The sequence below is a fragment of the Melitaea cinxia genome, chromosome 27, assembly GCF_905220565.1.
Source record: "Melitaea cinxia chromosome 27, ilMelCinx1.1, whole genome shotgun sequence".
NCBI classification, from domain to species: Eukaryota; Metazoa; Arthropoda; class Insecta; order Lepidoptera; family Nymphalidae; genus Melitaea; species Melitaea cinxia.
The window spans coordinates 7,647,577-7,673,049 of NC_059420.1; the positions used below are offsets into that span (position 1 = coordinate 7,647,577).

The 25,473-nt window shown below is 46.1% G+C and overlaps 1 protein-coding gene across 1 annotated transcript in view; it reads left to right on the top strand.

Annotated features, from left to right (window-relative positions):
* Positions 1–1,109: 1,109 nt before the first annotated feature.
* Positions 1,110–25,473, top strand: part of LOC123666755 (insulin-degrading enzyme) — a 38,175-nt gene continuing 13,811 nt past the window's right edge. The window contains exons 1-17 of the mRNA XM_045600810.1: positions 1,110–1,280; positions 2,162–2,250; positions 2,451–2,536; positions 3,553–3,674; positions 4,149–4,318; positions 5,179–5,301; positions 6,576–6,778; positions 7,019–7,104; positions 7,800–7,914; positions 8,299–8,436; positions 9,869–9,990; positions 10,513–10,597; positions 11,740–11,868; positions 12,769–12,851; positions 14,702–14,846; positions 20,712–20,867; positions 24,509–24,584. Coding sequence (XP_045456766.1) covers positions 1,132–1,280; positions 2,162–2,250; positions 2,451–2,536; positions 3,553–3,674; positions 4,149–4,318; positions 5,179–5,301; positions 6,576–6,778; positions 7,019–7,104; positions 7,800–7,914; positions 8,299–8,436; positions 9,869–9,990; positions 10,513–10,597; positions 11,740–11,868; positions 12,769–12,851; positions 14,702–14,846; positions 20,712–20,867; positions 24,509–24,584 — 2,077 coding nt within the window. The 5' untranslated portion in view covers positions 1,110–1,131. The remainder of the gene's footprint in view (positions 1,281–2,161; positions 2,251–2,450; positions 2,537–3,552; positions 3,675–4,148; positions 4,319–5,178; positions 5,302–6,575; positions 6,779–7,018; positions 7,105–7,799; positions 7,915–8,298; positions 8,437–9,868; positions 9,991–10,512; positions 10,598–11,739; positions 11,869–12,768; positions 12,852–14,701; positions 14,847–20,711; positions 20,868–24,508; positions 24,585–25,473) is intronic.

Consider the following 25,473-nt stretch of genomic DNA (forward strand, 5'->3'; position numbering starts at 1 on the left):
TGCTCGACACTAATTCTGACATCTCCTCCATAAATAGGCAATAAAAAGTAATAAAAATTTCCAATTCAGACAATTTCTGAGATTAGTTCTTTCAAATGTGCTCTTCAGGTATATAATATTAGTAGATTTTTAGATATTTAGAAGTAAACTAGCAGCTCACACTGGTTCACACGGGTATTTAAAAAAAAAACAACAAAATTTATAAATAAATTTTATAATATAGCCTATGTCACCCGAAGATAGTGTAGCTTTACTAAAGAATTTTTCAAATCAGTTCAATAGTTTCGGAACCTATTCAATGCAAACAAACAAACAATCATATCTTTCCTCTTTATAATATTAGTATATATACAATGTATGTATATATTAATGTATATATACATTGATATGTAATGTCAAATGACATAATTTCTGCTTAAAAAAAGAAAAAATGAACAAACATACAATAATATATCTTACACCCAATGGCTCCCGCTGGGAACTACTCCTGTATGGGGGCTTAAAAACACACAATACACAAATACCCCAGACACCACTACAAACATCAGTATTTCGATTCAGCCTGTAACATCCTACTGGTTGGCATAGGCCTCTTTCTCCATGTAGGAGAAGGATCAGAGCTTAATCCACTATGCTGCTCCACTATGGTTTGCTAGAGTTACCTGTAAAGTCTATAATAATTTTGTTAAAAACGAAAAAAACTGAACTCGATTACATCGACAAGTAATACAACGTAAGTCAACGAAAAAAAAAAAAAAAAATAACAAACACACTAGTCGTTACTACGATTTTCGAGGGTTCCCCTCGATTTCTCAGGGATATCATCATCATATCCTGGTTTCTTTATCATGGTACCACACTTGGGATATCTCCTTTCCAACAAAAAAAAATTATCAAAATCGGTTCATAAATGACAAAGCTATCCCTGAACACATATTAATATATAAAAATATATATACGGTTGAATTGAGTAACCTCCTCCTTTTTGAAGTCGGTCAAAAATGTGTCATGTGCAAATAATGAACCCTAAGCCTCCAGCATAACGATTAGTGCTGTGATGATTACTCCGATAGATAAAATATTGATTTTCATTTCAGCAACATATACACACAGCGACGCCTCCACTCCGGTATGACGGTGCCGCAGTGCGCGCCTCGTTCGCTAAACCGAGGACAAAGCCCCACCGAGCCCCGGCCGGGTATAGGCAGTGACAGCCCCACTGGTGTTATCAAGAAATATGATGATATTATCAAAAGTCCTGAAGATAAACGGGAATATAGGTATGTAGGAGCTAATTTAGTTAAATATAATTGTGTTTGCTCACAAACGAAAAAAAACCGACTTCAATTTCATCGACGAGTAATAAAACGTAGATCGACGAAAAAATAGTCAAAATCGTTACACCTAGTAAAAAGTTATTGCGGATTTTCGAGAGTTTCCCTCGATTTCTCTGGGATCCCATCATCAGATCCTGGTTTCCTTATCATGGTACCAAACTACGGATATCCCCTTTCCAACAAAGAAATGGCAAAATCGGTACATCCAGTAGAAAGTTATGCGGTATAATACAACGTAGGTCGACGGAAAAAGCGTCAAGTAAAAACGCATTATTATATATAACTCGAAAAGTAATTGTTAGATCTCAAATTAATTTAAATGGGACCAATTGACACACACCACCTTTCGATTAAAAAAAAAAATTGTTGAAATCGGTCCACCTGGTCAAAAGTTCTGATGTAACATACATAAAAAAAAAATACAGTTGAATTGAGAACCTCCTCCTTTTTTGGAAGTCGGTTAAAAATTAGTATGTGTGTGAATATGTGCTTAAAATGGCCTTTAAAGAAGTTTCCCATTTAGACTTAATAGTTTTAGTAATGTACATTGTATGTATTGATGTATATATTATGATCCGTATAGCTAAGGCTTCAGCCTGTTATATCCCACTGCTGGGCATAGGCCTCTTTCCTCATGTAGGAGAAGGACAACCGGGAGCGACGGCTTAACGTGCTCCCCGAGGCACGGTGAGAGACCCATAAAAACTGCACAAACACCCAGACCACGACAAACATCTGTATGGCCCACAAAACACCGTATAGCTTGAAAGTAGTATTATTTAGCTAAGATATCCGTAATATAACAAAGTGTATCTCATTCACAGAGGTCTGCATCTAGCAAATCGTCTTAAAGTTTTACTGATCAGTGATTCTACGACTGACAAGTCAGCTGCTGCACTGGACGTCAACATAGGTAAGACACATCGTAACAGACAAATGTGTTTTCGAATATAAAAAGAATCATTAACACACGTTAAAAAAAAAACAATCAAGTTAAGAAACTCGTCTTTTTTAAGTTGGTCAATAACAAGCCTTTTGGTTCTGTTTTACCTCCTGCTGATAAAGCCTATTTGTGACATATATGCTAGATAAATTTTTATCATATGTTTTTAGGTTACCTCAGTGATCCAGATGAGTTGCCGGGATTGGCACACTTTTGTGAACACATGCTGTTCCTTGGCACGGCGAAATATCCTGAAGTATGTATACCTTAGTTAGAATATCATACAACTATTATGAGAAAATGTTTTTATTATTGATGACGCGTTGCCGCAGCGCAGCTGTCGCGATGGCGGTCGCGGGTTCGATCCCCACTCACTACAAATATTTGTATTGGCCATATAGATGTTTGTCGTGGTCTGGGCGTTCTGCTTGTGTATGTTTTTTTTTTTATGTCACTAGGTCAACAAACAAGGGTACGGCTCACCTGATGGTAAGCGATTACCGTAGCTTATAGACGCCTGCAACACCAGAAGCATCGCAAGCGCGTTGCCGACCCAATCCCCAATCCCCCAGGAGCTCGGGTCACCTTACTCACCAACAGGAACACAATACTGCTTGAAAACAGTATTATTTAGCTGAGATCTTCTGTAAGGTCGAGGTACTACCCCAGTCGGGCTGCTCCATATTTTGAGCAGGAAATTCCTGCTGCGCCCTACCTCAGTTAAAATGTGTTTCCGAACCACCGACACAGGAGAAAATCTTCCTGGGGAATATATAATTTTCCCCATGTAGGAGAAGGATCAGAGCTTAATGCACCACGCTGCTCCAATGCGGGGTTTCGGATGTATTCCCTACTATGACTAACGATTGCTATGGTATGGTATGGTTAACACGGGCTGGTTTCCGCAACTCGACGACTTTGCGCCTATTTTGCGTGTGTGGGAGTGATTCGATTCACTCTTGCCACCCAAGCTCCTCCAGAAACTTTAGAAGCTTTTTTGGCTTCTTGAAGATCTCCGGAAGTGTCTTGAGGGTGCCAAGATGTTGTGCCCGGTAAGCCGCTACACCTGGACAGTAAAGAAGTACATGCGTAGCCGTTTCTTCTGTTCCCATGCAAGCTCTGCACAGGGGACTGTCGGTAATGCCCATATTAAATAGGTGTTTGTTATACGGACCGTGTCCAGTCAGTGCTGCAGTTATTAGTCTCTTAACGATTGCTATCAGCCCACGATACGACCAGATAATCTAATGACTGTTTTGTAATATTTTCTAGGAGAACGAGTACAATAAGTTCCTTTCGGCTCACGGAGGGTCCTCGAACGCGTCCACATCGTCAGACCACACCACATACTATTTCGATGTGCTGCCTCAGCATCTATCGGGGGCCTTGGATATGTGAGTTCGAATTTCGATTTAATCTTTGTCTGAACCCAAAAAAAGACCAATCATCGATAACTATAAAATTTGATGTCAAATAAGCATTATTAACTGCATTTTAAACTGCAATTTTTAACTTTTCTATCCTTCTATCTTCTTTTTGGCTAATTTTGTACTAAAACACAGTTTTTTTTATATATATTTTTTTTTTTAATTTTTTTTTTATTTTTTTTTTTTTTATTTATTTATTAATTTTTTTAAGAGTTTTAAATCGCAATGATTCTGAAGGTCTTTAGTAAAAAAAAAAAACGAGTGTGCTTTAGACCACACGACTGAAGTAAAATTTACGAAACGTAACTCTCTCTCTTTCTAAGTTAGTGAATCTTATATCTGTCTCTCCGCTTACGTTCGCCTCGCCGGATCACATTTTTAATAACGCTCTAAAAAGAATTGTGATCAATACATAATAAGGTAAACAATTTCCTTCCAAAGCTTCGCTCAGTTCTTCATATCCCCGCTGTTTACGGAATCAGCGACCGGCAGAGAACTGAGTGCGGTCAACTCTGAACACGAGAAGAATCTGTCATCTGATACTTGGAGACTGGACCAGCTGAACAAGAGCACGGCTGACCCGAAACACCCCTTCCACAAGTTTGGCACAGGTGAATTTTTGAGGCTTTATAAGTAAAGTAAAACCTGCTCTGGTGTAGTAATATATGTGCATTGTAGGCGTCTAAAGACGGTCCATTTGATGGTTCAATTCCCGGTCGGGATGTAGTAGAGGTGTAGTTTAGTAGAGGTGTAGTTTAGTAGAGGTGTATGAAGAATCACGTCAGCCATCGAAAAGGGAGGATCCTCCAACCAGACGGGTGTTGTGTCTGGCTAACGCCCCGACGGTTGTTATCGGGATCTTGTATATATACTCAATCACTCTGATAACTTTGATAGCGCGATGTAGGATACGTCAGTTTTTCTCTAGTTACGTAGTTCGTAGTCGCGCGATAGATGTCGCCACAGATATTTTTATTTACAAATATTTCTTTCCTATTTGGATGTCTGTCCTCGCGGATCTCCCCACTGTGCCTCGGAGAGCAGGTTAAGCCGTCGGTCCCGGTCGTATCATGTACACCTAATAGCGAGAGCCTTCTTAAGCACAGCTCGTATCATAACAAACTATTGCTCGGAACTTTGTTCCCACAGAATATGTTTATATTTGCCAAAATAATAAGAAAAAAAAAGTTATATTTATTTTGTTATAACCTCCAAATCATTTTTATTCATGTTTTATTTTAATTTGGAAAACATACATTCTTATATAACGTTAATAAATTATAAATAATGACAATAATTGAAATCAATAGTGTCCACTCCATAATACAAGCTCTATAACATTATACGAAAAATATTTTTTATTTTAAGAAAAAAAAATAGACGTTTACATTTGCAAAAGTTTGATGAAATCGACCGCATTATTAAGCTGAATTATAAAAAATTATTTTTATATTTTTTTTTTTTTTTTTAGGAAACAAAGACACATTAGAAATAATACCGAAAGAAAAAGGGATCGATGTGCGCAAGGAGCTGTTAAAGTTTCACCAGAAATGGTACTCTGCAAATATAATGACGCTCATTGTCATGGGGAAAGGTTGGTATACTTCATTTTAGGAATCCATACCTGTTAACTGAGGTAGGGTACAGCAGGACATATCCTGCTCAAAATCTGGAGCAACCCAACTGGGGAAGTACCTCGACCTTACAGAGGATCGCAGCTGAACAATACTGCTTTCAGCAATGTTGTGTTCCTGTGGTGAGTAAGGTGATCAGAGCTCTTGGGGGGGGATGGGGGGTAGGGTCGGCATGGCGCTTGTGATGCGTCTGGTGTTGCATGCGCTTGTTTGCCAATCTAATTGTATAAAAAAATATTACACCCAGACTTGGAGTATGAACCAAACCCACAACCCCTTGAAGGAGAAAGTCGGCCCACATAGCTAAAGAACCAATTAACATTTTAATAGCCCGTTGGCACAGTTTGTAGTTAATACTTAATTTGTGCTTGTGTGTAATCTAATATATAAAATTCTCGTGTCGCAGTGTTTGTAGTTAAACTCCTCCGAAACGGCTTGACCGATTCTCATGAAATTTTGTGTGCATATTGGGTAGGTCTGAGAATCGAACAACATCTATATTTTTCATCCCCCTAAGTTATAAGAGGGAGGGATTAAGGGGGTTAATAACATATATGGCATAACAACGTTTGCGGGGTCAGCTAGTAAATTATAAAATCCTCGCTAGGATTCACTCATGTGTCGAGGGTTCGGAAACAAACAAACACAAACGCACACATGTGAATGGCCAATACAAATATGAGCCATGTGAGGGGATCGAACCCGCGATCACCAATGCAACAGCCCCAAACCAGTGCTGTGACCTTTGCTCTAACGCGTCAAATATAATATGTATATTTATTTATATAAATAGAAATGAATGTTGCTAAGCGCATAACTCGAGAATGGCTCGACCGATTCGGCTAATTTATTTTTTGTATGTTCCTTAAAACCCACGGAAGGTTTTGATACTAAAAGAAAAAAAATCTATTAACTTTTGATAGAACGAAGTCCGTCTGGGCTGCTAGTAAGTAAATAAAAATATGTAATTATATCAGTCAACTGTTACTTATAACACAAGCATTTATTTGCTTGGAAACAGATGACAGTGTGCGTATGGTTAAAGGATTGTTACTCATAGTAGGGAATATTTCCGACAACCCGCATTGGCAGCAGCGTGGTGGATTAAGCTCTCATCCTTCTCCTACATGGGGAAAGAGGCCTATGCCCAGCAGTGGGACATTACAGGCTGAAGTGGTTAAAGGTGTTTAAATTTATTTATTTAAAACTAATTCAGTATTTATTTTTTTTCTAGAATCCCTCGACGAGTTAGAAGAAATTGTAGTCAAGTTGTTCTCACCGGTAGAAGACAAATCAGTAACAGCTCCCACGTGGCCCGATCACCCGTTTCCCCCTGATTTAAGAAGAAAACGCGCCTACTGCTACCCTATCAAAGATCTTCGGACCCTGTCTATAGATTTCCCCATACCAGATACGAGGAAGCATTACAAGAGCGGTGTGAGTGGGCTTTATTATTACCTGTGGAAATAAGATCCAGGCATGCGGTTCTGCTTACAATAAAATTGACAATCCATTACAGCGAGTGGTAGATCAATGACAAACATACATACACACACACACACACACATACACTGGTGTGCACCTTTATTTTCGGTGGGCATAAAATCACACTACGCTACTGACTAACCTCTTAAATTGATATATATATATATATATATATGTGTGTGTTATTTTCAGCCTGGACATTACCTATCTCACCTCCTGGGACACGAGGGTCCAGGGAGCTTGCTGTCAGCTCTCAAGGCAAGGGGCTGGTGTAATAGGTAAGATATAACACCAGTTGTTTTGGATATTTGTAATCCTTCGAGCAAAACTCAAATTTGCTAACAATTTTTTTTTTTTTGATATTTCTACTAAAGATTGGTACCAATTGAATTCCTTTCAAAGCGAGACTAGTATGATGTGAATTCCTAAAAATACTTTAGGGCTTTTCCTATTTTAAAAAAGTAGAGTAGATCTAACAGGCGACTAAGGGATAACACAGTTCCACTACCACCTTGGAACTTAAAAAGCAGACCGCGATGGCGGGATAACCATCCAACTGCTGGCTTTGAAATACACAGGCCGAAGACGGGCAGCAGCGTCTTCGGTGCGACAAAGCCAGCCCTGCGGTCACCAACCCGCCTGCCCAGCGTGGTGACTATGGGCAACACACATAAGTTCACGCCAAAAATGGCGCGAACTTGTGGAGACCTATGTCAAGCAGTGGACTGCGATAGGCTGGAGTGAAATTATAGATATTGTCACAGGCGGAATCTTGAAAAAGTTATATCAAATAGCTTCATATAATCCCTTTCTCTTCTCTTCAAGCTATCGCAGTCCAGTGCTGGTCAAAAATTTTCCCAAATAAATGATATCCTCATTTCATTAGCCAATATCCTGAATTTAAGCACAGTTAAACTTTGATAGCAAACCCGTAGTTAGCGTGTCGATTCTGATGATATACCATTATCCCCAGTCTGGTAGGAGGTACGCGTATAGGTGCGAGGGGTTTCGCCTTCTTCGGTGTTCAGGTTGACCTCACGGAGGCTGGAGTTGACCACATCGATGAAATTGTTGAACTCGTCTTTCAGGTTAGTTGGTCAAATTTATGAATAGCATTTAGGTATAAGCCATTTAATACATAAGATTTTATGGACCTGTTTTTCCAGTTTCTGATAAAGCTTATGTATAAATGTTTAATCATCAATTTTTTCAAAAAAAACAAAAAGTCCAAGTTTTCGATCATCATTTGATCATTGATACCACGAACCCCCCAGAAGCTCTGGTCGCCTTACTCACCACAGCAACACAACACAACTTGAAGGCGGTATTATTTAGCTGTGGTCTTCTGTAAGGAGGTACTTCCCCAGTCGGGCCGCTCCAGATTTTGAGCAGGATATTTCTGCTGTTATCAAGATTTATCAAGATGTATGTTGATAACAGGAATTTTTTTGAAAAGGATTATTTCTTTGCAGTACGTGGCGATGTTGAAGGCCCAGGGTCCTCAGCGCTGGGTGTGGGAGGAGCAGCGCGACCTGATGGCTCTGGAGTTCCGTTTCCGGGACGTTCAAGACGCACGCGCCGCTGTAGTTGCGCATGCGCATCTCTTACAGGTACGTAAAACCGTTCCGGTTCGACTCCAGCTCGGGGTAATTTAAAAAAAAAGAGGTTACTCGACTCGATTTTTGAAGTTATGCTTCTTTTGGGGGGTTAGAGAAAAATCATGCGAGTAAATTTTAAGATGCGCGCGCACACCGTCACTAAGAACCGACACCCTAAAGTTAGCCAGTCAACGAAGAATAAGTTAGCAACGTGAAGTTAGCTAGCCAATGAATTACTTGCGTATATAATTACACAAACACTTTTTTAAACCGACTTCAAAAAAGGAGAAGGCTACTCAATTCGACTGTATCTATAATATGTTTTTTAATGTATGTTCGAGGATAACTTCGTCTTTTATGAACCGATTTTGATAATTCGTTTTTCTTGGAAAGGAGATATCCCATGGGTGGTGGTAGATAAGGGAACCAGGATCCAATGATGGACTCTCAGAGGAATCGAGAGGAACCCTCGAAAATCGTAGTGACGATTAGTGCGCTTGTTATTTTTTGTCGTCTACTTACGTTGTATAACTTGTCGATGTGATTGAAGTTGGTTGTTTTGTTTGCTAACAAATACAATTATTAACACATATGTTTTACTTCATAAATGTTTACTGGGTGTACCGATTCTGATGATTCTTTGTTATTCGAAAGCTAGTGCTTGTCGTGTGGTCTCATTTAAATTTGACAGAGTTCTGATGACTCATTACTTCAGCCTAATATAGTCCACTGCCGGCCATAGGCCTCCACAAGTTCGCGCCAAAAATGGCATGAACTAATGTGCGTTGCCCATAGCCACCACGTTGGGCAGACGGGTTGGTGACCGCAGGGCTGGCTTTGTCGCACCGAAGACGCTGCTGCCCGTCTTCGACCTGTGTGTTTCAAAGCCAGCAGTTGGATGGTTATCCCGCCATCGGTCGACTTTACAACTTCCAAGGTGGTAGTGGAACTGTGTTATCCCTTAGTCGCCTCTTACGACACCCACGGGAAGAGAGGGGGTGGCTGTATTATTTAATGCCATAACCACACAGCATTACTAGATAGATAGATTAGACTAGATTTTGAGTTGTCCTTCGTAAGATGTATTGTACTATACTTGTCAATGTAAATTAAAATCGGCTTTTTTTTGTTTCTACCACAGATCAGCACCATTATTACCAATGTTAAAACCGTTGGTCCAGTTTTGATAGTAGAAATCTATTATCTATTGTTACTCACGGTAACGAAATTATCCGCTAACCCGCAGTGGAGCTGCGTAGTGGATCAAGCTCTAATCGATCTCCTATATGAGAAGGAGGACCTTTCCTTAAATTATCCATACATTTACTGCTTTAGTTCTGCTCGTGTACTATCCAAAATTGTGAATCTGAATTTGATGTCCAAAAATATAACTTTGTCTCAAGTTTTTGGCCTAATAGTTAGAAATAATAAATTTGGTGTCTAGGACTTCCCGATGCAGGACATTTTGAGCGCATATTACCTGATGACGGAGTGGAGGCCAGACCTCATAGAAAACCTGCTTGGACTTCTCACCCCCGACAACGTAAGGGTGGGGGTTGTGGCGAAGTGAGTAACTATTTTTAAGTTTTGTCATTTTTGTATACGCTCATATCGAGTGTTTGTATGAGTTATACAGTGATTGAATGAGTCATATAAATGTTTACCGTAGTCTGAGAGTTCGTTTTGTGTTTTATTGTGGTCCCGGACACAGGATTAGCATACCAAATCATTGAATATTTGATGTTTTGGTCGTAATTGTTTATCATTACATAGTATAAAACAAAGTTGCATCCCACTATCTGTATGCTTAGATCTTTTAAACTACGCAACGGATTTTTATGCGGTTTTCTTTAGTAAATAGAGTGATTCCAGAGGAAGGTTTACATGTGTAATACATGCATAGTATAGTAGAGGAACACTGATTGTTTTTATAACCGTGCGAAGCCGGGGCGGGTCGCTAGTTTAATTATATATCATTAATGTTTAAAGACAAGCATTGATGACCACTGCTCATATTATACGTGTTCTAACACGTCCAAGCTCTTTTTTGGGTACCGAATCTAATTTATAATTTGCACACAATTCCAGATGTTTCGAGAACAAATGCACACAGACGGAACCCTGGTACGGCACGAAGTATCTTCAAGAGGATATCGATAACGAAACACTTGAGGTGAGTGAACTCAATTAATTTACCTGCCTATTGGCGCCTGTTTCTGTCGTTTTATTTTTAATAGCTAATCTGTCAGATGGACAATCTTACCGACGGTCAAACTATTCTCATTCACCGTGAAGAAGAAGAAGAAGTGAAACTGAGGTAGGGCACAGCAGGAATTTCCTGCTCAAAATATGGAGCAGCCCGACTGGGGTAGTACCTCGACCTTACAGAAGACCACAGCTAAATAATACTGTTTTCAAGCAGTGTTGTGTTCCTGTTGGTGAGTAAGGTGACCAGAGCTCGTGGGGTGATTGGGGATTGTGGGTCGGCAACGCGCTTGCGATGCTTCTGGTGTTGCAGGCGTCTATAAGCTACGGTAATCGCTTACCATCAGCTGAGCCGTACGCTTGTTTGTCGACATAGTGACATAAAAAAAAAAAAAAATTCTACGCAATTTCTTTAATTTCTCTTTCGTATGAACTTTATACAAAGTACTGTATAACTTTTAACTTATAACTCACTCTGCCTCCCACCTTTTTGGGTTATAGTATTCGCACGTATAATAAAATTCAACAAACGATATTGAAATTGTCTGAGAATAAATTTAAAGTTTGTATTAAAAAGAAATTAATATCTTAAACTTATTATTCGCTGCAGGACTACATAGATGATAAAGATGTGTGGATATAGTGAGGCTATATTACATGCAAGACGTTACTAATTCAAAAGATTAACTGCGTAGTTTCTTGCCGTGTCTTCTTTGCAGAATCTGTATACCGAATCGGGGGTAGTTTCACTTTTAAAATTTTAATTTGTAAAATGACAATTCGAAGGTGCTTTTGAAGCCTTTTTGAATAAAGACATTTTTGTTTCTAGACTTAAAAAAAAATCGTCGCATGGTCCAATAGTTCAGTTGGGCGCTTATAAAGACATTTAGCGATTAATTGAAGTGAAATTTGTTTTTTAGAATTGTTTTGATTTGAAACTCGATGAAACGAAAATGCGTCACGATAAAAAAAGCAAACGCATGAATGTATAGGAGAGAATGATATTCTCGGTGAGAAAAATATCTTCTAGGTTCCTTTTCCGAAGTTACACTTCTGCCGTGTGTGTGTGCACACGCACACTTTTTTTGTTTATGTAGACATATTTTTCAGAAATGGAAATCGGTGAAATTGAACCCGGAGATCCACTTGCCGCTGCCCAATGAGTTCATACCAGCGAGGTTGGAGCTGGAAAAGGCGACCGATCCTACCGCCGAGGCGATAGCACCCGCCATTATCAAGGTATGACTTACACTGAGGGTACAGCAGGATACATTCCGCTCAAAATCTTGAGCAGCCCGACTGGGGAAGTACCTCGACCTTACAGGAGATCAGTAATACTGCTCTCAAGCAGAGTTGTGTTCCTGTGGGTGAGTAAAATGACCAGAGCTTCTGGGGGGGGGGGGGGGTTCCGAGTGTTACAGACGTGTATGAGCTACGATAATCGCTTACCATCAGGTGAGTCGTACGCTTGTTTGCCGAACTATTTATACAAAGATAATATCAAATCATACATACAAATAGTAACTTTGTACAGCAACAACTTTTGTTAGTATTAAATATGACCTTTTATAGTTTTTTTTTTGTAAAATATTACACAATACATAATGACGATTTAAGAATATTTTTGAAGTCTGCTTGAAAAAAGAATTTCTTGATTTAGTGCGTGAAAACGTCTATAGTTTGATTTGAATGGTCACGCTCTCGGGGTAAATATATGCTTATGTATACAGGTTGTCCCAGGAAAGACTGTCAAGCGGAAGTCCAGAGCTAGAAACCCCCCTGGGGATTCCGAATCACCCCTATGTATATGATCCGACTTTTTTTACTTTTGGACATCCAAATATATATATTTTTTTTCTTTATTTAACTTTTGTATTTTTGAAGTTATACTTCATTTGGCGCGTTCGGGAAAAAATTATGAGGGTACATTTTTACGATGCGCGCGCACACCGTCACAAAAAACCGACACCCTGAAGTTAGCTTGTCAATGGAGAAGAAGTTAGCAACTTGAAGTTAAGCTAGCCAATGAAGTATAACTTCTTACGTGCGTACAAAGTACACACACACTTTTTTATAACGTTGTTAATTCTTGATAGAATATCGCACTTTAAAAGTCAAAAATTTCGTTTTTTTTTTCAGGATACGCCGTTAATGAGACTCTGGTACAAGCAAGACAACGAGTTCTTACTGCCTAAGGCATTCATTACCCTGGAATTAGTGAGGTGTGTATTAAACGGTTTTTTATTATTAATGTCCTTTTTATGTACTAGCGACCCGCCCCGGCTTCGCACGCGTGCAATGCTGATACTAAATATACTACAGAATGTCTTTATTTATAGTGTGAAGTTAGCTTAAACGAGGGGAGGTCCAAAAGTTCGTGGAATGGAAGGGTTTGAAATAAAATTAACAAATAAATCTATTTTTCCTTTTCAATATAGTCACCCTTAAGCTGACTACATTTATTAGATCTATGAATTAATCTTCCTAAGCCATCGTAAAAATATTTTTTATCTTTTGCGTCAAAATGAGCTAAAATTGTCTCCTTTACCCCATTGTCGTCGGAAAATTTCCTTCCCCTTAAGTCTTTTTTTAAATTAGGAAACAAATAAAAATCACTTGGGGCCAGATCTGGACTGTAGGTGGGTGGACTAGTGATTCGAAGCCATGCGTGTGCAGAGCAGCCATTGCAACTCTGCTCTTGTGAACCGGCGCGTTGTCTTGCAAGAGCAACACAACCTTAGTCAATTTTCCTCGACGTTTTTCCTTGAATTTGCCTTGCCTCCTTCAATTTTTCTAATATCGTTGCGTAGTATTCTCCGGTTATGGTCCTTCCCTTTTCTTTGTAACCAATTAGTAATATACCCCTCATAATCCCAAAACACAAGAGCCATCAAATTTCCAGCCGACTCCGACACTTTGTATTTCTTTGGCGGTGGTATCCCCTTTTTATGCCATTTCATGGACTCTTGTTTGGACTCAGGCTCAAAGTGATGAACCCATGTTTCATCTCCGGCAACAATCCGCTCCAAAATCTGAGCAGGTTCGTCTCCACACAACTCCAAAAATTGTTTTGACGCATCGACGCATTGCTGTTTCTGAAACGGCGTAAGCATTCTCGGTACCCATCTTGCACTGACTTTTGTCATACCCAGGTGGTCATGTAGGATTCGCAAAATGGTAGTATCTGATACGCCAACTAATGCAGATAACTGTTTTTTTTTTTCAAACGGATGTCCTCCAGTACAATTTTTTCCACTTTTTCGATGATGTCTGATGTGGTGGCCTTAACTGGCCTTCCCGAGCGGGGGTCGTCTTCAATCGACTCCCGATCATGTTTAAAAATACCATGCCACTTGTAAATCATTGATTTACTAGGGCACATTTTCCCATAAACGGTTTCCATTTCATTCAAAATTGTCTGAGCGCTCTTTCCTTGCTTGGTAAGGAATTTTATCACAGCACGGTGTTCAATTTTCTCCATAGTTTCAGTTTTCTTCCGGATTTACTTGTTTAGCAGGTGAGTGTTCGTAAGCGAATGATGCAATAGGGCTGAAGTGATAGAAGCTGAGTCCCCAATTAGTATGACACTAAGTGAGCTACCCTATCTCCTCTCCATCTCCTCCATTCCACGAACTTTTGGACCTCCCCTCGTGGCATGGTTATTAACATAACATTTCGACCTTGCAGAAGATCTAAATAATTATGCTTTCAAGTAGTGTTGCTGTGGTGGGTGAGGTGACCAGAACTGGGGGGGAGGGTGATGCGGGTTTGGTCGGCAACGTGCTTGCAATGGTCCTGGCGTTGCGGGCCTCCATAAACTATCGTATCTGCTCACTATGTGGTGGACCTTATACTTGAAAGCCACCTTTGTATTTTTATTAAAACAGTTTTCTACCAGATTGTCGGTCCGCCGGTCGGTCGCTGGTCGCTATGTAAGTTTGTGGGCTGGATGGGTATTGCGGAAAGCGATCCCGGTGTAGTCCGTCTGGCGCGAACTCGGGGAGGCCTGTGTCCAGCAGTGGACCGATCAGATTGAAGTGCTCGAGCGCTGGTACAAGAAGTCAGTTTGCAGCCCGCTGGCGTACGCGGAGCCCGCGGCGTGCGGCCTGGCGTCGGTGTGGGCGCTGCTGCTGCGGGACGCGCTGCAGCAGTTCGCGTACGCGGCCGAGCTGGCGGGCCTGCGCTGGAGCCTGGGGAACGCCAAGCACGGCCTCAGCGTGAGTAGCGCTGCTTCCTCTCGGTGTGCTCTAGACTAGACGTCGGTGTGGGCGCTGCTGCTGCGGGACGCGCTGCAGCAGTTCGCGTACGCGGCCGAGCTGGCGGGCCTGCGCTGGAGCCTGGGGAACGCCAAGCACGGCCTCAGCGTGAGTAGCGCTGCTTCCTCTCGGTGTGCTCTAGACTAGACGTCGGTGTGGGCGCTGCTGCTGCGGGACGCGCTGCAGCAGTTCGCGTACGCGGCCGAGCTGGCGGGCCTGCGCTGGAGCCTGGGGAACGCCAAGCACGGCCTCAGCGTGAGTAGCGCTGCTTCCTCTCGGTGTGCTCTAGACTAGACGTCGGTGTGGGCGCTGCTGCTGCGGGACGCGCTGCAGCAGTTCGCGTACGCGGCCGAGCTGGCGGGCCTGCGCTGGAGCCTGGGGAACGCCAAGCACGGCCTCAGCGTGAGTAGCGCTGCTTCCTCTCGGTGTGCTCTAGACTAGACGTCGGTGTGGGCGCTGCTGCTGCGGGACGCGCTGCAGCAGTTCGCGTACGCGGCCGAGCTGGCGGGCCTGCGCTGGAGCCTGGGGAACGCCAAGCACGGCCTCAGCGTGAGTAGCGCTGCTTCCTCTCGGTGTGCTCTAGACTAGACGTCGGTGTGGGCGCTGCTGCTGCGGGACGCGCTGCAGCAGTTCGCGTACGCGGCCGAGCTGGCGGGCCTGCGCTGGAGCCTGGGGAACGCCAAGCACGGCCTCAGCGTGAGTAGCGCTGCTTCCTCTCGGTGTGCTCTAGACTAGACGTCGGTGTGGGCGCTGCTGCTGCGGGACGCGCTGCAGCAGTTCGCGTACGCGGCCGAGCTGGCGGGCCTGCGCTGGAGCCTGGGGAACGCCAAGCACGGCCTCAGCGTGAGTAGCGCTGCTTCCTCTCGGTGTGCTCTAGACTAGACGTCGGTGTGGGCGCTGCTGCTGCGGGACGCGCTGCAGCAGTTCGCGTACGCGGCCGAGCTGGCGGGCCTGCGCTGGAGCCTGGGGAACGCCAAGCACGGCCTCAGCGTGAGTAGCGCTGCTTCCTCTCGGTGTGCTCTAGACTAGACGTCGGTGTGGGCGCTGCTGCTGCGGGACGCGCTGCAGCAGTTCGCGTACGCGGCCGAGCTGGCGGGCCTGCGCTGGAGCCTGGGGAACGCCAAGCACGGCCTCAGCGTGAGTAGCGCTGCTTCCTCTCGGTGTGCTCTAGACTAGACGTCGGTGTGGGCGCTGCTGCTGCGGGACGCGCTGCAGCAGTTCGCGTACGCGGCCGAGCTGGCGGGCCTGCGCTGGAGCCTGGGGAACGCCAAGCACGGCCTCAGCGTGAGTAGCGCTGCTTCCTCTCGGTGTGCTCTAGACTAGACGTCGGTGTGGGCGCTGCTGCTGCGGGACGCGCTGCAGCAGTTCGCGTACGCGGCCGAGCTGGCGGGCCTGCGCTGGAGCCTGGGGAACGCCAAGCACGGCCTCAGCGTGAGTAGCGCTGCTTCCTCTCGGTGTGCTCTAGACTAGACGTCGGTGTGGGCGCTGCTGCTGCGGGACGCGCTGCAGCAGTTCGCGTACGCGGCCGAGCTGGCGGGCCTGCGCTGGAGCCTGGGGAACGCCAAGCACGGCCTCAGCGTGAGTAGCGCTGCTTCCTCTCGGTGTGCTCTAGACTAGACGTCGGTGTGGGCGCTGCTGCTGCGGGACGCGCTGCAGCAGTTCGCGTACGCGGCCGAGCTGGCGGGCCTGCGCTGGAGCCTGGGGAACGCCAAGCACGGCCTCAGCGTGAGTAGCGCTGCTTCCTCTCGGTGTGCTCTAGACTAGACGTCGGTGTGGGCGCTGCTGCTGCGGGACGCGCTGCAGCAGTTCGCGTACGCGGCCGAGCTGGCGGGCCTGCGCTGGAGCCTGGGGAACGCCAAGCACGGCCTCAGCGTGAGTAGCGCTGCTTCCTCTCGGTGTGCTCTAGACTAGACGTCGGTGTGGGCGCTGCTGCTGCGGGACGCGCTGCAGCAGTTCGCGTACGCGGCCGAGCTGGCGGGCCTGCGCTGGAGCCTGGGGAACGCCAAGCACGGCCTCAGCGTGAGTAGCGCTGCTTCCTCTCGGTGTGCTCTAGACTAGACGTCGGTGTGGGCGCTGCTGCTGCGGGACGCGCTGCAGCAGTTCGCGTACGCGGCCGAGCTGGCGGGCCTGCGCTGGAGCCTGGGGAACGCCAAGCACGGCCTCAGCGTGAGTAGCGCTGCTTCCTCTCGGTGTGCTCTAGACTAGACGTCGGTGTGGGCGCTGCTGCTGCGGGACGCGCTGCAGCAGTTCGCGTACGCGGCCGAGCTGGCGGGCCTGCGCTGGAGCCTGGGGAACGCCAAGCACGGCCTCAGCGTGAGTAGCGCTGCTTCCTCTCGGTGTGCTCTAGACTAGACGTCGGTGTGGGCGCTGCTGCTGCGGGACGCGCTGCAGCAGTTCGCGTACGCGGCCGAGCTGGCGGGCCTGCGCTGGAGCCTGGGGAACGCCAAGCACGGCCTCAGCGTGAGTAGCGCTGCTTCCTCTCGGTGTGCTCTAGACTAGACGTCGGTGTGGGCGCTGCTGCTGCGGGACGCGCTGCAGCAGTTCGCGTACGCGGCCGAGCTGGCGGGCCTGCGCTGGAGCCTGGGGAACGCCAAGCACGGCCTCAGCGTGAGTAGCGCTGCTTCCTCTCGGTGTGCTCTAGACTAGACGTCGGTGTGGGCGCTGCTGCTGCGGGACGCGCTGCAGCAGTTCGCGTACGCGGCCGAGCTGGCGGGCCTGCGCTGGAGCCTGGGGAACGCCAAGCACGGCCTCAGCGTGAGTAGCGCTGCTTCCTCTCGGTGTGCTCTAGACTAGACGTCGGTGTGGGCGCTGCTGCTGCGGGACGCGCTGCAGCAGTTCGCGTACGCGGCCGAGCTGGCGGGCCTGCGCTGGAGCCTGGGGAACGCCAAGCACGGCCTCAGCGTGAGTAGCGCTGCTTCCTCTCGGTGTGCTCTAGACTAGACGTCGGTGTGGGCGCTGCTGCTGCGGGACGCGCTGCAGCAGTTCGCGTACGCGGCCGAGCTGGCGGGCCTGCGCTGGAGCCTGGGGAACGCCAAGCACGGCCTCAGCGTGAGTAGCGCTGCTTCCTCTCGGTGTGCTCTAGACTAGACGTCGGTGTGGGCGCTGCTGCTGCGGGACGCGCTGCAGCAGTTCGCGTACGCGGCCGAGCTGGCGGGCCTGCGCTGGAGCCTGGGGAACGCCAAGCACGGCCTCAGCGTGAGTAGCGCTGCTTCCTCTCGGTGTGCTCTAGACTAGACGTCGGTGTGGGCGCTGCTGCTGCGGGACGCGCTGCAGCAGTTCGCGTACGCGGCCGAGCTGGCGGGCCTGCGCTGGAGCCTGGGGAACGCCAAGCACGGCCTCAGCGTGAGTAGCGCTGCTTCCTCTCGGTGTGCTCTAGACTAGACGTCGGTGTGGGCGCTGCTGCTGCGGGACGCGCTGCAGCAGTTCGCGTACGCGGCCGAGCTGGCGGGCCTGCGCTGGAGCCTGGGGAACGCCAAGCACGGCCTCAGCGTGAGTAGCGCTGCTTCCTCTCGGTGTGCTCTAGACTAGACGTCGGTGTGGGCGCTGCTGCTGCGGGACGCGCTGCAGCAGTTCGCGTACGCGGCCGAGCTGGCGGGCCTGCGCTGGAGCCTGGGGAACGCCAAGCACGGCCTCAGCGTGAGTAGCGCTGCTTCCTCTCGGTGTGCTCTAGACTAGACGTCGGTGTGGGCGCTGCTGCTGCGGGACGCGCTGCAGCAGTTCGCGTACGCGGCCGAGCTGGCGGGCCTGCGCTGGAGCCTGGGGAACGCCAAGCACGGCCTCAGCGTGAGTAGCGCTGCTTCCTCTCGGTGTGCTCTAGACTAGACGTCGGTGTGGGCGCTGCTGCTGCGGGACGCGCTGCAGCAGTTCGCGTACGCGGCCGAGCTGGCGGGCCTGCGCTGGAGCCTGGGGAACGCCAAGCACGGCCTCAGCGTGAGTAGCGCTGCTTCCTCTCGGTGTGCTCTAGACCATCGCCCGTTGGCGCACTTTGTAGTGGCCCCGTTTTCTGCTCCGAAGGCTGTGGGTTCGATTCCCGCCTGAGATCTATTACTTCTATATTATTCATCACTGTGGTGATCGTGTGGTAGGAATAAATGTTGTATAACGTTATAACGGAAGCATTAAGTTGCTCACCTTAGGGAAAGACGACCGTCTGTGTTAATGATATTTATTTATTTATTATTTTTTATATTCTGATGATTGATCAATCAGTGATTCAATTATTCAATTGATTCAACTTGTAAAATCCATATTGACAATCCAATTATAGATGATTGGAAATTACTCTTTCAAACTCGGATTGGCGGATATATTCTCTGCCATGAGTAACAATCGCTATAAGATATCTATGATAACAGTAAGGACCGATAAAATAATAAATAGTTAAAAGAACAAACAACAAAGAAATCAACAATGATATAAGGAAAGATGCATAAAGGCAGTCTTATTGCTGAAAGAGCTAATATCTTCCAGAGAACCTTTGAGTATGTGTCACGGTATTAATATTTTATATTATTTAATAACGCATTATGGTCAACAGTCACATCACTAGTTTGTGGCCGTTGCGCTGGTCGTTGCGGGTTCGATCCCTGCACATGACATACTTTTCTATTGGCCATGCAGATGTTTGCCGTGGTCTGGGTGTTTGTGCTGTCCTTGTGCGTCTCCTCACTGTGCCTCGATTGAAGAGCATGTAGCGACATCTATCTAGCGGCATACAAACTAGAGAAAACTGACGTATCCTACATCACGCCATCAAAGTCATCAAAGTGATTGAGTATATATACAAGAACCCGACAACAATCGTTGGGGCGTTAGCCCTCCAGACACAACTTCCGTCTGGCCGGAGGAACCTCCCTTTTCGATGGCGGACGTGATTCTTCATACAGCGTTCCAGACGCTACCAAACTGGTGACCCCGAGTATGAACGTCAGAGCAGCCTTCGCAAAAGCCACGTCATCGTGACGTCATCATCACCTGACCCCTGGTTGGAGGATCCTCGCTTTGCGATGGCGGACGAGGAACTGAACGCCTCGTTCCTCCGCATTCCCAAAAGCACGTTAAGTCGTCGGTTCCGGTTGTTATCATGTACACCTGAAAGCAATCGTTACTCATAGTAGGGAATATCGTTACTCATAGTAGGGAATATATCCGCCAACCCGCATTGGAGCAGCGTGGTGGGAGAGAGACCTATGCCCAGTGGGATATTACAGGCTGAAGCGAACTATTTAACAATTTAATAGTAGTAAATTAGAGCAAAGTGTAAAGAAATTACTTAAAACATCTCAATGTAAACAAGAGTCACTTAAATTTCGCAGTTTTTGCACTATGTCAATGTTTGATGTGATTACGTAAAGACACACAGTACATATATCTATCAATCTCCGCTTAAAGTCCGGTTCATATACGAGTATATAGGGAAACGGTTCGTTTGCTGCTAAAGTTTGGAAGTTTGAAAGTAGCAAGCGTGACGGAGAAAATGAGAAGAAATATATTAGCGTGGTAAGGGCATGTAATGAGGAGGGATGAACGCTATGTTGGTAAAAGAATGTTAGGGATGAATGTCGATGGACGAAGAGCGATCGGCAGACCGAAAAAGCGATGGATTGTGTGAGTGAGGATATGAGAAAGAAAGGAGTAAGCGCTGAAGTGACGAATAATAGAGAGGAATGGAAGAGGAGAACATGTGCCGACCCTACATAAGTGGGATAAGGGCAGGAAGATGATGGTTCGTTTCGCTGCTGTTTGCAAAGAAAACGAATTTCTGTGTCTAGGAGCCCGATATACCCAAAGTTTTTTACACAATTCAAATTCAAGTAAAACTTTCAGATAACAATAGACGGCTACGATGACAAACAGCACGTGCTCCTCGAGAAGATCATAGATCACATAGTGAACTTCAAGACCGACCCCAAGAGGTTCGAAATCATGAAGGAGACTTACATCCGAGCGATAAAGAACTTCGAAGCCGAACAACCGTATCAGGTAAGTTTGTGTGTCTGTGTGCTTGAGCACGCGTTTGCGTTTGTCAGCTAATCTGTGCGTGTGTGCGTGCGTGTTTGATTAAGGGTGTGTGTGTGTATGTATCTGTGCGTATGCGTGTGTGCGCGTGTGCGTGTGTGTGCGTGTGCGTGTGTGAGCATGTGCGTGTGCTTGTCCATTTCCATTAATATTAATTCTAATTAAGTTTTACAAGAGGACGACAGAGTAGAAGTGGTCACAGCGACCGGCTGTCGAGCACTAATTAGTAGTACTTAGTCGGTAACACTACCCAGACGCAAAGTGCCTAGTGCGAGTTTTGTTAAATCCATCTCGCAATAACGGGCGTAAATTTTAACTTCAATTTGTATGGAAAATTCAGCATTTAAACCTAGTTCTCGCGTTTGCCGCTAGATGACTCTGTATCGATTGTATCATATTCTATTCTTTATCGTCAAGGCTGCACTGTTTAAATTCCTATACAAAACTAACGATGTCCTAAGTCGTAGCCAATGTCGTAGGTATCGCTGGTACCACTCTTGATCACTAGTTTTCATTCTTGAAGTCGCCTCGAAGATCGCTCAAACTGAACTGAACTCGCTCGCCTACCTGCGGCTATTTATATCGGCCGACACGAGGCCCAGACCATTCACTTCTTCGACTAATTTAGAAGCGAATGTTGTGGCTTCTTGGTTTGGTATGGCGAACACTTCGGGCCATTTAGTGAAGTAGTCCATGACGACCATAAAATACTTGTTTCCTGATTCCGTTGCAGGAAATGGCCCCGCCACGTCAACTACAATTCGTTCCCACGGTGCACTGACGTAATACAACCGCAGATTTCCACGGCTCCTGGTCTGTGGTCCTTTTACAGCAGCGCAAGTAGTACATTTGCGGCACCAATCCCGTACATCATCTCGACAATGCAACCAGTAGAATCGTTCTCGCACTTTTGTTAACGTCCTCTTGACACCTAGATGACCTCCTGATACGCCATCATGTATTTCACGGAGAACATCTGGTACCCTCGTTCTTGGGACAATTATCTGAACGTGGAACTTTCTGCCGTTAGTCTTCTCCCATTTCCGGTAGAGTATTCCGTTTTGAAGTATCAGACTGTCCCATTGAGCCCAGTACGCCTTAGTGACAGCGCCAGTGGGTGCAACCTCACTCCAGATTGGTTTTACGTCACCCCGTTTCTTCCATGTGATGATGTGCCGAAGGTCGTTATCTCTTTCTTGAGCTTCCCTCATAGCATCATTCTCCCAGATACCCAAAGGACTTGTTCTTGTTAGCTTTAATGTTACTTCATTAGATTCTTGCTTAACACAATGTTTGCAGACTTCCGAACACTGCCTTCGTGAGAGTGCGTCGGCATTCCCATGCATCTTTCCGCTGCGGTGTTTCGTCTTGAAGTCATACTCCTGATCCCGGGCAGGGGGCGAAGCTCCTTGCTTCTTCAGCTCCTCTATTTGTTCCTCGATCCTCTTCATCCTTGCTATCTGGCTCTTCTTCTGCGGACAGTTGAGCTGAAGATGGCCCCTCTCGCCGCACTTATAGCACATAACTCCAGCACTTTTTTTTGTAGGAGCCTTAACCTCCTTGACTTCCTCAGAGACCACGCGGATCTTATGGGTTTGCCGTATGTCATGGCGAACAGCCTCGACCTCCAAAGCATGCGCCAATGCTTTCTTTATCGAGGTATGGTGACGAAGCCGCACTGCAGCTCTGACCTCCAGGTCTTTGATTCCGTTGACAAATGTTTGAACAATATTCGTGTTTACCATCTTGGTGTCGGCTCCTGGGTATGACTTCCTGACGAGTTCTTCGATTTCCAACGCCCATTGTTGTAGTCCTTCTCATGGGCGTTGAACTCTGTCACGCAGTTGGGCACGGAACACGTGCTCCAGGTGTCGATCCCCGTATCGGGATCCAAGTGCCTCCACCAAGTCTTGGAACCCATTTTCTGTATGTGGCAGTGCTTCCACAACCGACAAAGCTTGCCCTCTGAGCGCAACAGTTTGAGCGGTCAGGCATTGTTCTTCCGTTCATCCGTTGGCAGTAGCAACAGCCTGGAATTGTCGACGATAAGCATTCCACGAAGTAGTGCCGTCGTATGGAGGCATTTTCACTTTTGGTCCTTGTGCCACTCCGGTAGTTCCATTAGACATCGCAATTCCCATGGTTTCAAGGCGTACTACTCTCTTCTGTAGTTCAGTGAGGCCGGTTTTCACATTTTCAAGATTCAATCCTAACTCGGTAACTCGTTCTTCCACTACGTCGACATCTTTTCGAAGCTTAATCACCGCGTCACTAACATCTTTTACAGCCCAAAGCGTTTTTTCTTGGAGCTCTTTTTGTTGCTCATGTAATTCTTGCAAAGCACCACGAATTTCAGCCTTTTGTTGCTCTTGTGATTCTTGCAATTTGAAACTTGTTTGCTCTTGTGATTCTTGCAAAGCGCTACGAATTTCAGCCCTTTGCAGCTCCATTAATTTAATTAAACTTCCTAATTGAAGAGCCACTTGAGAGTCTGTAGAAGCTACGGTGTCACTGGTGGGCGTGGTAAGGAGGGCGGGTCCGGTGGGCGGGGCTTGAGACAAAGGGGGCGGGGCCTGAGCCTGAGTAGGCGGAGCCTGAGTCCGCGTGGGCGGGGCCCGAGTTTGAGTAGGCGGGGCCTGAGCCCGAGTGGGCAGGGCCTGAGCCCGAGTGGGCGGGGCCTGAGCCCGAGTGGGCGGGGCCTTGGGGGCGTGGTCCGTAGGCGGGGCATGATAGGCGGGGTCAGTGGGTGGGGCTTGGCCCGCAGTGGGCGGAGCTTGGTCCCCAGTGGGTGTGACCTCCGCAGCTCGTTGTGCCCTTGTCTTGACGCCCCTCTTGAAGTCTTCTCTCGGAGTCAATGGCATCTCAAAATCTCACTTCCGACACTAGTTGTTACGTGGTAGGGTTCGAAGGATTTGGAGAGAAAGACCTGCTGACTCTTTTCAAGACTTTATTCACTAGCACTAGGTCCAACACAAAGCACTAGGTTCAAACACTAAGCACTAACGATGTCCTAAGTCGTAGCCAAATGTCGTAGGTATCGCTGGTACCACTCTTGATCACTAGTTTTCACTCTTGAAGTCGCCTCGAAGATCGCTCAAACTGAACTGAACTCGCTCGCCTACCTGTGGCTATTTATATCGGCCGAGACGAGGCCCAGACCATTCTGGAAAGTTCGCGCATGTACCCGGTTTTCGAGACTATACTTCTATATAGTTCCACAGTAGTTCCTCTAACGCCATCTAGTATTGAGTAGTGTTTCGTGCTATCGCTGTCTTTGTGTGGTTTCAACGGTTGCCGCTAGATGGCGCTAGTTTCTTTGTGTGTTCGGAACAATATAAAGTCGTTTGTATCAGGGATATTACGGATATGACATTTCGGATACAGATATTATTTTAGGTTATTCGATAGTTTAGTAATTTCGGTTACGGATAATAGATGTCTAAAGATGTTCAATTGAAGAAAAACATTTATGAAAATTTAAAATTGATTTTTTTTATTTAAATAGATTTCAAAGGCAATAATTGAAAAACTTTTTGATGTTTGTTAGAGTAAAGCTGTCTTTCTTATACATATTATATGATTTTTATATTCCTTCTTTTTTCCAGCATGCGGTGTATCAACAAGCTGTGTGCTTGTCTGACGTTGTCTGGACAAGGAGTCAGCTGTTAAATTCGGCTGAGAGTAAGTACTAGCCTTAAAATAGCCCAAAATATAACCCGATAACGCTTTTGATTCTGTAAATCTTACGGCAATTGTCATTTTGAAATTCACGATATTTCGTCGACTGACACCCGTCACCTGTGTCTATGACGTCTGTAATGTCGGACAACCATACTGGTGTAGTGGTTCATTCCCGCTCATGATAGATGAGTGAACGTGTCGTCTATTCCTAAGATAGGCAATTTAATGTCTATGTTTTAGGTAATATTCAGCTGATATATCCATCGTGCTTCGGAGAGCACGTTAAGCCGTCGGTACCTATCATCATGTACACCTGATAGCGATCGTTACTCACAGTAGGGAATATATCCGCCAACCCGCATTGGAGCAGCGTGGTGGATTAAGCTCTGATCCTTCTCCTACATGGGGAAAGAGGCCTATCCCCAGTAGTGGGATATTACAGGCTGAAGCGGCAGCTGATATATATTCGTATTTTTTTTTATTTTAGTACATTTTTGTGAAAATGAGATTTGGGATAAAAATCGAATCCACAATCCCTGGAGCAGGAAGCATGTGTAGCGTATTATATTATATAGGCGTATCTACGTACCTTTAACTGAGGTAGGGCACAGCAGGAATTTCCTGCTCAAAACATGGAGCAGCCCGACTGGGGTAGTACCTCGACCTTACAGAAGATCACAGCTAAATAATACTGTTTTCAAGCAGTATTGTGTTCCTGTTGGTGAGTAAGGTGACCAGAGCTCTTGGGGGGATTGGGAATTGGGTTGGTAACGCGCTTGCGATGCTTCTGGTGTTGCAGGCTCACCATCAGGTGAACCGTACGCTTGTTTGCCGACTTAGTGACATAAAAAAAAATAATTATATATCCTAAATATATAAATTACGTGAG